General features: G+C 42.5%; 1 protein-coding gene across 2 annotated transcripts in view; it reads right to left on the bottom strand.

Annotated features, from left to right (window-relative positions):
- Positions 1–1,225: 1,225 nt before the first annotated feature.
- LOC143775491 (transient receptor potential cation channel subfamily M member 7-like) overlaps positions 1,226–13,435 on the bottom strand; it is a 165,525-nt gene continuing 153,315 nt past the window's right edge. For both annotated transcript variants that reach the window (XM_077263678.1, XM_077263677.1), the window contains exon 39: positions 1,226–2,883. In XM_077263678.1, the coding sequence (XP_077119793.1) occupies positions 2,759–2,883 (125 nt within the window). In that variant the 3' untranslated portion in view covers positions 1,226–2,758. The remainder of the gene's footprint in view (positions 2,884–13,435) is intronic.

Raw genomic sequence — 13,435 nt, forward strand, 5'->3', positions numbered from 1 at the left:
CCTCACTGACTGTGCCTGTGAGACTCCGCTTGCAGCTGGATCTCACAGGCCACTGTACTCTGGGATCATCACTTTACCTCAGGGTACCATACTAACCATTGGGACCCACAAATCTCATTGCAGGGTCCCTATGGTTACTAAGGGGGTCTTGTGACCACCTTGTAACAAGTTAAATACTGCTGTTGTGAATGACAGTGGTATTTAAGGGGTTAATCCCCAATCTGTCACAAAACCCAGCGGGGGCAGATACCGCAGGGTGTCAGCTGTCACATACGGCTGACACCCGTGGGAATAGTCACCGCTTGGCGGTTCTTTTCCCTTATTCCTCAGCGCAGTTAAAAAGCGAACCTGAGGAATAAGGCCTCTGAACCACCGCAATTAAAATGCATATCAGCGATCGTTAAGGGGTTAATTTAGTGCTATGTGCTACAGTAAACAATGCCTGACCAATGTGTGAAATTGAACAATATCTGACCAATGTATGAAAGTAAATCGACCTTCAAACTGTCCTGCTAATGTGTAAGGTAAACTATTCCAGACCAATTCACACCCCCCCCCCCCCCATCGCTGTTTTTATATATGAAATTCTGTATTTTTTCATGAACTTGTGATCTTTTTTGTTCAGAATAGTCACTTTTTTTCAAACAAGAAAATCTTTTCCACTAAATAATTTGGTGAAATTGCTTTTCTGTATCAAAAATGTTTTATGGGGTCATATATGTTTATGGGGTCATGGACGTTTCCCAAATTTATCTACTTTGGGTTCCTTTTTAGCATAATGGAGCTGTTGTACATCCCCTACATTCATCTTCTGGGTCATTGTAGCCTGCGGAGGATAAATGTGATATTTTTTCTTTACGACACAGAATCAGAGTTTGCATTTTCCTGCGTCTTTGTAACTTCTATGGTGATGGAGGGGATTTATGCATTTTTCATGCTGAGGATTGGCCGACTGGCATGACTTTACACACTACAGTGCAGATTCCCACTGAAATCAATGGAAAAAGGAATACATGTGGCTCTAAGTCACAGAATACACATCAAAATCAGCATAAAATTTCCTCCGTGTGAACATAGCCTTATACACAAGTACTGCATGGTTGTGCATGGTTTGTATTTCTTCACAATCATTTTGCAGATGCCTTCATTCTCATTCAGACATTTTACACAGTTCATAAAGTCCAAAAATAAGAATATGGCTAATGTTAATGTACAACAAAAACACTTGTGTGAAGAATAAATTTATTTTAGATTTTTTTTTTTAAAAGATTTAAATGATATATAAAATGTATACATTTCATCTTCTTCAGCAACATAAAACAATTTAAACATCTAATTTGTTCGTGCCTTGTAAGTATTGTATCTATAAGATACACTACAGAGTAAAAATGTATAGGACCTTATTATTCATTCTTTAGTTAAAACCTGCATATAGTACCTTTTAAACAACAACAAAAAAAGTTTATGGAGACTCTCTGAACATTGGGAATAATTAGATTACAATTCATTGGCCATGTTGCATTGCATTGTCTCATAATTTACAACCACTTTAGTAATTCATTAAAACATGTACCACATGACAATAAAGATCTCTGTACAGACATTTAAATACATTGAAAAATTAAGAGATTTTGTACATTCTCATTTGATATACATGTTGTACAGTTTGAGGTCTTTGGAAGAGAACTTCAGAAGCAGACATATACTAGAAAAGCACTTATCATTTCAAGGCAACTTGAAGGGACACTTTCCCATTGTTCTAGAATACAATTATCTGCAGATCATGGCTTTACTAAAATGATAAAATTGAAATATATAAAATATAGCCACTGTACAGTTAAAACTCAAGGTCACCATCTTATGTTTGTTAGTTACCAACACATTGTCCTGTGATTTATCCATAGGCAGATGATACATGGGGAAGACCCAGAAGAAGACCATTTCACACTTCTCAGGCCATTAAAAAGTCATTCTCAAATTGCACTTTACCCAAAACTTGGATACGCAAACTGTTCAACCAGAGTTAAACCAGAGTTAAACCAAATCAATTGTCAGGACCTGGTCTGTTGTCCGCGTTGATAACCTTTGGCCAACCTAGGCTGGCTTATCAATATAAGTGCCATGGATGTAGTTAAATAAGGGGCAGTTCTCAGGACTCATGTCCAGGGGCCACACATTACCAACGTGGCTAATGGACTGAGTCATGCAAATTGATTTGCACCAACTCTGCTCATTAACACCTGTGTTTGGGAATTCTATTTGTCGGTTTCATTTTTTTTTCAAGCAAAAATGACATTTGTGGCCAGAACAGATCAGTTTTAACTGATGCACACTTTAAGCAGAAGGACACCATTCACAAATATGTCTACCTGGATTCTGTTATGTCAGTTTTAAAAACAAAAGAAAAAGTGCATCATGCGGAACTTTCTTCACCTTCTCTGAAAAAGGACATATCAGGAACGGAAAGGACCTCATAATTCAATGGAGACTCACTGCTATCGTTTTCATCATTCATGCAACATAAACATGTCAGGCATGAATTCTGTATCTGTTCTTAAAACGGAGCAGACAGCTGGAATTCCCGGACGCAGGTGTGTATAGAGCCTTAGGCCCAAGGCAGGACCTTTTAAAGTCACTCACTTTATAAAATACGTAGACCTACAAATAAAATCAAGGCTCCTAGCAGCATACACACATGTGCAATACCCATCTCATTTAGGGGGGTTTGAGAATTGTCCACTGTATCTACAGTTTTCAGCTACAGCATTAAACGGATGGAGTTTTTTGACTCTTTGGTGGGATCATCGGGATCGGTTGAGGATTCTGCAGGTTCATCCTGCGGAAATATCACTTTGTCCGGTGTGTAGTCATTCCTCCTAAGGTCTTTGAACAAAAAAAGGAGAGCGAGTCAGCACTTTAAGTAGCAGCAATAGAAAGGCTTCTGCATTAACCTTATGTACAAGTTTATTTCAAGACCATTTCTATTGTATCAATTTCTACACAAATTAATATGAATTGATGGCAATTCCCTTTGGTTTATGAAATGAAGAACGTTTAATTATTAACATCATCAAAATGCAAGAGAGGCCAAAAGAAAAAAAAGCCAAAAAGAGCAGCAGACAGACTGGCCATACGAAATAATAAGCAATTACAATAACCACAACATTTTACGAAAATATTTATATATACACTACCGTTCAAAAATTTTGGGTCACCCAGACAATTTTGTGTTTTCCATGAAAAGTCATACTTTTTTATCAAATGAGTTGCCAAATGAATTGATAATCTAGTCCAGACATTGACAAGGTTTGAAAAAAATATTTTTATTTGAAATAATTTTCTCCTTCAAACTTTGCTTTTGTCAAACAATGCTCCCTTTGCAGCAATTACAGCATTGCAGACCTTTGGCATTCTAGCAGTTAATTTGCTGAGGTAATCTGGAGAAAATTCACCCCATACTTCCAGAAGCCCCTCCCACAAGATGGTTTGGCTTGATGGGCACTTTTTGAGCATCATACGGTCAAGTTGCTCCCACAACAGCTCAATGGGGTTGAGATCTGGTGTCTGCGCTGGCCACTCCATTACAGATAGAATACCAGCTGCCTGCTTCTTCCCTAAATAGTTTGGAGGTGTGCTTTGGGTCATTGTCCTGTTGTAGGATGAAATTGGCTCCAATCAAGCGCTGTCCACAGGGTATGGCATGGCATTGCAAAATGGAGTGATAGCCTTCCTTATTCAAAATCCCTTTTACCTTGTACAAATCCCCCACTTTACCAGCACCAAAGCAACCCCAGACCATCACATTACCTCCACCATGCTTGACAGATGGCGCCAGGCACTCTTACAGGATCTTTTCAGTTGTTCTGCATCTCACAAAGGTTCTTCTGCGTGATCCAAACACCTCAAACTTGGATACGTCTGTCCACAACACTTTTTTCCAGTCTTCTTCTGTCCAATATCTGTGTTCTTTAGCCCATATTAATCTTTTCCTTTTATTAGCCAGTCTCAGATATGGCTTTTTCTTTGCCACTCTGCCCTGAAGGCCAGCATCCCGGAGTCGCCTCTTCACTGTAGACGTTGACACTGGCGTTTTGCATGTACTATTTAATGAAGCTGCCAGTTGAGGACCTGTGAGGCGTCGATTTCTCAAACTACAGACTCTAATGTACTTGTCTTGTTGCTCAGTTGTGCAGCGGGGCCACCTACTTCTCTTTCTACTCTGGTTAGAGCCTGTTTGTGCTCTCCTCTGAAGGGAGTAGTACACACCGTTGTAGGAAATCTTCAGTTTCTTGGCAATTTCTCGCATGGAATAGCCTTCATTTCTAAGAACAAGAATAGACTGTCGAGTTTCACATGAAAGTTCTTTTTTATTTATTTATTTTTTTTACATCAAATACTTTTTTATTGAAGAAAGCAGAAATGATAACATTACATACATAAGCATGCATTAGCGTACAAATGGTAATACTTTCCCCATTTTTTAATAAATGTAAATACACCAAACACATCCCTCCCCCCTCCCATAACAAGAAAGCCTCCTCCAACCCCCCCTCCCCTCGCTTCTACAGTCCTTATCCATGTATTACAATGTTATACACTCTTTTATAACCCTAATATCCTATTTATGAGTTCTGCGGAAGCCAATCCGGGAAAGTCCAACCAGCCCCCCCATATTCTCGTAGTGGTTCATCTTGCCTCTTTTCATGTATAATCTTCGATCCATAAGGATTACAAAATTAACTATTTACAAATTCCTTCCTAGTGGGAGGATTTTCATCTAACCAGTGCAATGTGATAGTCTTCTTTGCATCATAATGCAGTCTGGCTATTGCTAGCCTACCCCATTCATCCGACGCCACCTCCTCTACATGTCCTAAAATACACGTTAATGGATCTTGAGTAATAGTTGGTTCCGTCACTCTTTCCACTAAATTTAGGACCACAATCCAAAATTCCTGTAATCATGGACAAGACCATAGCATATATGCATGTGGGGGGTGCACTCAAGCATCCCAGAAGCAAAGCATCCCAGAAGCAAAGCATCCCGAAGATAAGCATCGAGATACAGCAGTTATTCCATGGCAAAGAACTAACATCCATCTTCTCTCTTCACACAGTTACAACTTCCCACCTCTGCTTGCTGTCTCATCTGCTGCAATAAACTAATGGTAACTTCCCACCTCTGCTTGCTGTCTCATCTGCTGCAATAGACTAATGGTACAACTTCCCACCTCTGCTTACTGTCTGTCATCTGTCACTTTACCATCTAGCAACATATTTTAATGTGTCTGCTTAATGATTGGTATAATTCATTTGTTGCATTGTACGTTTTACTCACTGTTTGATGTATATCCATGAAAGTGGTCACTAGATATTATCTGGTGGAAGTTGTTATAGCATAAAGATGTAGCCAGCCCCAATGTCTGATCATCTAACCACCTCCTGGTGTGCTGGCCCCAGCTGCCAAATTATCCCCAACCGGTTCCCACAATCCATCTCTTCTGACCCAGCATTCTGGACTATAAATTTAGAAATATCCTTAGGGGGTGCATGCATGTGGGGGTGCACGCGAGCATCCCAGAAGCAAAGCATCCCGAAGAGAAGCATCGAAATACAACAGTTATTCCATGGCAGGAGTCTGGTAACCCACATGCTGCTCTCCATTCTATCCATGTGCTTTATTCCTATCCTCCCTTGCCATCCACATCCCTCCTTCATCACGACTCCTATACATCAGCTCCTCTCTCCTTCCCTCTCCCATGTACAGCTTCCATGCACTTACCTTCCTGAAAAACCTCAGCCCATCTTGCCCAAATACACTGCACAAAAAAAACTTTGCACAATTCCAAAAACTACTTGCACTTTATCCTCCTACTCCTTATGATCTCAGGGGATTTCTCCCCCAACCCTGGTCCACCATCCCCCAATCTCAACACCTATCCTACCTCGTATCATAACCACACTAATCTTATTATTACTTGCACTCCTTCATATCCTTCTTTTAATTGTGCCCTTTGGAATCCACGGTCTGTATGTAACAAACTTCCTTTTCTGCATAATTACTTTCTGAATAACTCTGAATCTGTTGGCCCACTTCCACATCTGCATCCCAGCTTCTATCACTAACCACTTCTCTCGGCCTCTCAACCTCTGAAATACACAAAGACGGTAACACCCTTGACCTGGTCTTTGCCAGGTTCTGCTCAATCTCCTACCTAGATAACTCACCGCTTCCCCTATCTGACCACAACATTCTCCCTATCTAACTCACAATCCCTCGCCCACCCCAGTACACTCCTACCTACCACACATTCAGAAATCTACACGCCATTAACTCATACACTTTCAGACTCCTTACACTCATCACTGTCCCCAATCTCCTCTTTTTTCTGTCCCGATCTGGGTGTACACCACTACAATGACACTCTTAGAAGCACCCTGGACCAAGTAGCGCCCCTCACAATCAATCTCCAAGCACAGAGTAAAACAGCCCTGGCTCACATCGCAAACCTGATTCTCCAGCGATGCTCTAGGTGTGCTGAACATTTATGGAGAAAGAAAATCGCACACCAGAAGACTTCATCCACTTCAAATTTATATTAATAACCTATAATTCTGCCCTTCACCTCACTAAACAGACCTACTTCACCACCCTGATGATCTCACTATCCAAAAACCCCAAGAAACTTTTTGACACCTTTCACTCCCTCCTCAGGCCAAAAGCACAAGCCCCTATCACAGACATTTGTGCTGATGACCTGGCTTACCACTTTATAGAGAAAATAGATAATATCTGACAGGAAATCCACTCCCAGCCACTAAGTGCTGTGACTCCCATCCCTCACGGCATTTCCCCTGGCTCACTCTCCACATTCGATCCCATCACAGAAGTCTCCAAGCTCCTCTCTTCTTCACGTCCGACTAAATGCACTACTGACCCCATTCCCTCTCATCTCCTCCAGTCTCTCTCTCCAGTCACTACAACTCCCCTAACAACAATCTTTAATCTCTCCCTCTCCTCAGGCATTTTCCCATCCTCCTTCAAACACTATCATTACTCCATTACTAAAGAAAGCCACTCTCGACCCATCCTGCACAAACAACTACAGACCAGTCTCCAATCTCCCCTTCATCTCTAAACTCTTGGAGCGCCTGGTCTACCCCCCGCCTTATCCATTACCTCTCCACTCACTCCCTTCTAGATCCTTCACAGTCTGGCTTCCGCCCCCTATACTCGATAGAAACTGCACTCATCAAAGTGACCAATGACCTTCTGACAGCAAAGTGTAACGGTGACCACTCTCTGTAGGTTTTGACACTGTTGACCACCCTTCTACTCTCTAGGCTCCAGTCACTAGGCATTAAGGACACTGCTCTCTCCTGGTTTTCTTCCTATCTTTCTGACCGCTCTTTCAGTGTTTTGTTCGCTGTCTCCACTTCATCTCCTCTTCCTCTCACTGTTGGGGTCCCTCAGGGCCCAGTCCTTGGCCCCCTTTTCCTCTCTCTTTCTACACATGGCCCCAATTGGACAGACCATCAGCAGATTTGGCTTTCAGTACCATCTTTATGCCGATGACACACAACTATATACCACAAAGAACTGTGTGTCCTTTTTGTTCTTTGTGGTCTTGATACTGGCCGGGATGGGCTCCCTGGTTTTGGACGTGCGCCCTTGTGTCCGCTGAGACCTTCAATTTATATATGAAAGGGTGCGGTTTTGACTTTCTTTTGTTTTGGCACAACTATATACGTCATCCCCTGACCTTACTCCCGATGTAATACAGAACGCCAGTGACTGTCCGCAGTCTCCGACATCATGTCCACCCTCTATCTGAAACTCAACCTCTCCAAAACTGAACTTTTTCTGCTCCCACCATATACTAACCACCCTAAACTTGACATTTCCCTCTCCGTGGGTGGCAACATAACACCCCGGCAGCAGGCGCGCTGTCTGGGTGTTACGTTAGACACCAATCTCTCATTCACTTGCCATATACAATCTCTTGCCCGCTCATGCCGCTTACACCTAAAGAACATCTCTAGAATCCGCCATTTTCTCACCATGGAAACAAAAAAAAAAAAACCCTCACTGTCGCCCTGATACACTCCCGCCTACTGTAACGCTCTATTAATTGGCCTCCCCCACATTTGACTTTCCCCTCTCCAGTCTATCCTTAATGTAGCAGCCAGGGTCATCTACCTGGCTAATCGGTATTCAGATGCAGCCGCTCTTCGCCAGTCGTTACACTGGCTACCCATTCATTATAGGATACAATTTAAAGTGCTTGTTCTCACCCACAAAGGTCTCCACAGTGTGGCACCCCCTTACATCTCCGCCCTCATTTCTGTCTATCGGCCTGGCCGACTGCTGCGCTCTGCAAATGACTTGACTAACCTCTGCACTATTCTGTACCTCCCACTCCCGTCTCCAAGATATCTCCCGCACTGCACCAATCCTCTGGAATGCTCTACCCCAAGAAATTAGGACCATTCACAATTTGCATAGTTTTAGGCATGCCCCCAAAACATTTGTTCAGAGTGGCCTATCACGTTCCCTAATAAAAGTAATTTTAGGTTTGTGTGTGTAGCCCATTCACTACTTCCATCTATCCCCCATCCCCTGAAGATGGCTGGACCATCATAGTAAATAAATCATTGTAAATACACACCTATACTTTGTATCTCCCCGACGAGCAGGGTCGTCTTATTTTGCTTTAATTATTGTATTGTTAACGTTGTTACTTATGACTTGCGTTTGAAACTGTTAAACTGTAAAGCGCTGTCGAATATGTTGGCGCTATGTAAGATTATTATGAAGAATGTTCGCTTCATCCATCGTACATCTCGGGCATCCAGAGTCCGCCCTTAGTCCAGCCTTTTTCATCCACACAGGTGTCCTGTATACCCTATGTATATAGTGAATAACTGCGACCCTCCCAGATTCACCTATAGATACTCTAGGGACATATTGTAAAATCGACTCCCACTGGTCATGCGATGTCATACGACAAATCTCTTGTCCATTTGGATCAAGCCGTCAGTGGGTGTCTATCCAAAAACGCATCCAACAATCCCCTGTAAATTAGCAATATAAGACCCCTGGTACCCCTCTGGGGACCAAGTATATTCAACATACTGTCACTATCACTATCTGTGACCTTCTCCACTGTCTAGAGAATGCATGTCGCAGCTGCAGATACTGGTAAAACATAGTATGCTCAAAAGGGAACTCTTTCCTAAGTGTTTTAAATGTCTCACCATCTAGCAGCTGCGACATACCATATACCTACAGTCATGGCCAAAAGTATTCACACCCCTGCAATTCTGTCAGATAATACTCAGTTTCTTCCTGAAAATGATTGCAAACACAAATTCTTTGGTATTATTATCTTCATTTAATTTGTCTTAAATGAAAAAACACAAAAAGAATTGTCCTAAAGCCAAATTGGATATAATTCCACACCAAACATAAAAAAAGGGGTGGACAAAAGTATTGGCACTGTTCAAAAAATCATGTGATGCTTCTCTAATTTGTGTAACTAACAGCACCTGTAACTTACCTGTGGCACCTAACAGGTGTTGGCAATAACTAAATCACACTTGCAGCCAGTTGACATGGATTAAAGTTGACTCAACCTCTGTCCTGTGTCCTTGTGTGCACCACATTGAGCATGGAGAAAAGAAAGAAGACCAAAGAACTGTCTGAGGACTTGAGAAACCAAATTGTGAGGAAGCATGAGCAATCTCAAGGTTACAAGTCCATCTCCAAAGACCTGAATGTTCCTGTGTCTACCGTGCACAGTGCCATCAAGAAGTTTAAAGCCCATGGCACTGTGGCTAACCTCCCTAGATGTGGACGGAAAAGAAAAATTGACAAGAGATTTCAACGCAAGATTGTGCGGATGTTGGATAAAGAACCTCGACTAACATCCAAACAAGTTCAAGCTGCCCTGCAGTCCGAGGGTACAACAGTGTCAACCCGTACTATCCGTCGGCGTCTGAATGAAAAGGGACTGTATGTTAGGAAACCCAGGAAGACCCCACTTCTTACTCCGAGACATAGAAAAGCCAGGCTAGAGTTTGCCAAAACTTACCTGAAAAAGCCTAAAACGTTTTGGAAGAATGTTCTCTCGTCAGATGAGACAAAAGTAGAGCTTTTTGGGCAAAGGCATCAACATAGAGTTTACTGGAGAAAAAAAAGAGGCATTCAAAGAAAAGAACACAGTCTCTACAGTCAAACATGGCGGAGGTTCCCTGATGTTTTCGGGTTGCTTTGCTGCCTCTGGACTGCTTGACCGTGTGCATGGCATTATGAAGTCTGAAGACTACCAACAAATTTTGCAGCATAATGTAGGGCCCAGTGTGAGAAAGCTGGGTCTCCCTCAGAGGTCATGGGTCTTCCATTAGGACAATGACCCAAAACACACTTCAAAAATCACTAGAAAATAGTTTGAGAGAAAGCGCGGGAGACTTCTAAGGTGGCCAGCAAGGAGTCCGGACCTGAATCCCATAGAACAGAACACCTGTGGAGAGATCTAAAAATGGCAGTTTGGAGAAGGCACCCTTCAAATATCAGGGACCTGGAGCAGTTTGCCAAAGAAGAATGGTCTAAAATTCCAGCAGAGCATTGTAAGAAACTCATTGATGGTTACCGGAAGCGGTTGGTCGCAGTTATTTTGGCTAAAGGTTGTGCAACCAAGTATTAGGCTGAGGGTGCCAATACTTTTGTCTGGCCCATTTTTGGAGTTTTGTGTGAAATGATCAATGTTTTGCTTTTGCTTCATTCTCTTTTGTGTTTTTTCATTTAAGACAAATTAAATGAAGATAATCATAACAAAGAATTTGTGTTTGCAATCATTTTCAAGAAGAAACTGAGTATTATCTGACAGAATTACAGGGGTGTGAATACTTTTGGCCATGACTGTATTCTTCTCCACTGTCCAAAATTCTGTAGACTTAGCAGTTCAGTCAGCCGGGGATCATACCAAATGGCTGTGTATCTTGTGTATTCCCCTATACCCCTCCATAGCTTTATTTTTTTCCACAGTTTTTCAAGCAACGCCAAAGTTGGAAACCTTTTAGGATTCAGCCGAAATTTACCCGCCTTGAGAGCAGCTAGCAACAAGCCCCTCCCCACCACATGAGAAATAACCTTCCCCACTGAGCTGTTAAGATCATGATCCCCCCATCCTATCAAATGCTGGCATTGGGACCCACTATAATACACCCATGGACTGGGAACCGCCAAACCTCCATCTTTCGGAAGTTGCAACAGTTCTAACTTAATACATGCTCAACCTCCTTTCCATATCAGATCACGGAAAATGGCGTTAATTTTATAAAATCTATTTTGAGGCAGCCAAACCGGTGCATTGTGTAGCACATACAAAAGCTAAGGCATAAGTATCATCTTTATTAAGTTAGCACGCCCAGCCATTGTTAAATTTAATTTCCTCCATGCCGTAATCTTCTGTTTAAATTTACCTAACAGCGGGTTCAAATAAAGTCTTTCATAATCTTCAATATTATTTGACAACCTAATGCGCAAGTAAGTGAATTCTGTAACCACTTGAACTTGAGTTGGCTGATCTCCTACAGTAAGAGTCCCACCATCCAGCGGCAACAAAACGGACTTTCCCAGTTAATGCAGATCCCAGATATACCGACATATTCGTCTAGAACCTTCATCACGGTCCCCAGGGAACCCTCTGCATCTCCCAAAAATAGCAACATATCGTCAGCATAGAGTGACACTTTTTTCTCATGTATCCCATATTTAAATCCTACAATATTTTGACCCCTTCTAATCACTGCCGAAAGTGGCTCTATTGCTATAGCAAACAATAAAGGAGATAAAGGGCATCCCTCTCGTGAGCCTCTAAGCAAGGAAAACCCCTCAGACATTCGCCCATTAACACGTACCTTGGCCCTAGGAGGAGTATAAAACAACTGAACCCATTTGGTAAACACTTCCCCAAAGCCCATGTGCAACGTAGCCTACAAGTATTTCCACTCTACGCTATCGAATGCTTTGGCCGCATCCAACGACAAGATCTATGCCCTTCACTATCCACCTTCCCTTGCATGTTAATAAGTCTCCTCAAATTCGTCGCTGTGGATTTGCTAGGCATAAAGCTCACCTGATCCCCATGCACTATAGAGGTTATAACTTTATTAAGACGGTTAGCCATCATTTTAGTCAGAAGTTTTGCATCCGTCGTTCGCAGTGAGATTCGGTGATACGAGACCGGATCAGTAGGGTCCTTGCCTTTCTTAGGGATCACAACAATAATTGCCTCCCGCATGGACTGTGGGAGTTCACCTCTATCCATCCCTGCCTTATATACTTCCAGCAAAGCAGCGAGCAAAAGTTTCCTATATTTTTTGTATACTTCACCAGGCAAACCATCCACCCCTGGAGCCTTTCCATTAGCCATAGAGGCCAGCGCTACCTCCAACTCCTCCAAGCTAAACGGTCTATCCAATAATTGCTGATTCTCTGCAGACAATCTGGGAAGCTCAGATGACCAAAAAATCATTAATCTGTCGGCTATGCCTGTGATCTATATAGATTAATATAAGAGCCCTCCATCACCTCCAGTATGCCCGCAGCATTTCTAACGTCCTATCCATCCTCTCCCCTCAAGGCAATTACAGTATATAAGCACTCTCTCTGCGCAGCAGCCACTGGGGCCAAGAGATGACCAGCTCTCTCTCCTTCTTCAAAGTATTGCATAGTTCGGAACATCTTTTTTCGTTCTGCCATCTGCAAGGACAGCGCATTTATTCCAACCTGAGCCTTTTTAAGCCTCTCCTCCGCCTGAGTGGATGTTCAAGGTCAATGTCTCCTCTGCCTCTCTGTTCCCTGAATACCCATTGATCTTTCTGCTTAGTATTCGTCTGAACCCTAGATGTTCCTTTAATTCAAAGCCCCCTAAAGAAAGCTTTCATGGCCTCCAAAACAATTCCCTCATGGGCAGTACCACTATTAACCCTGAAGAACTCTTGGAGCTCTTTCTCTAGATCACCTCCTTTATCAATTGACTGCAGCCAAAAGGAGTTTAATCACCAAGGGTTTGTTATTTATTATCTGACCCTGCTCACCAACTACGACATACACTGGAGAATGGTCAGACACGGTTCTAATCAAATATTCCACATCTGTCACAAGTCTTTGCATCTGGTCATCCCCCAACGCCAAATCAATCCACGACAAGGAAGAAAAAGTAGTTGAGAAGCATGAAAATCAATGCACCCCGGGGTTACGGACCCTCCAGAGATCAATCATAGATGTTTCTCTCAACAAAGCACCAAATGGAGTACAGTTACCCCCCGTTTAATGTCCTCTCCCCTACCTCTATCCCAATGAGAGTCAGGTACAATGTTGAGATCACCCACCACCAAGTACGGGACTCCAAGGAAGCCAGCGATAATT

Source organism: Ranitomeya variabilis, chromosome 5 (genome assembly GCF_051348905.1).
Source record: "Ranitomeya variabilis isolate aRanVar5 chromosome 5, aRanVar5.hap1, whole genome shotgun sequence".
Taxonomy (NCBI): Eukaryota; Metazoa; Chordata; class Amphibia; order Anura; family Dendrobatidae; genus Ranitomeya; species Ranitomeya variabilis.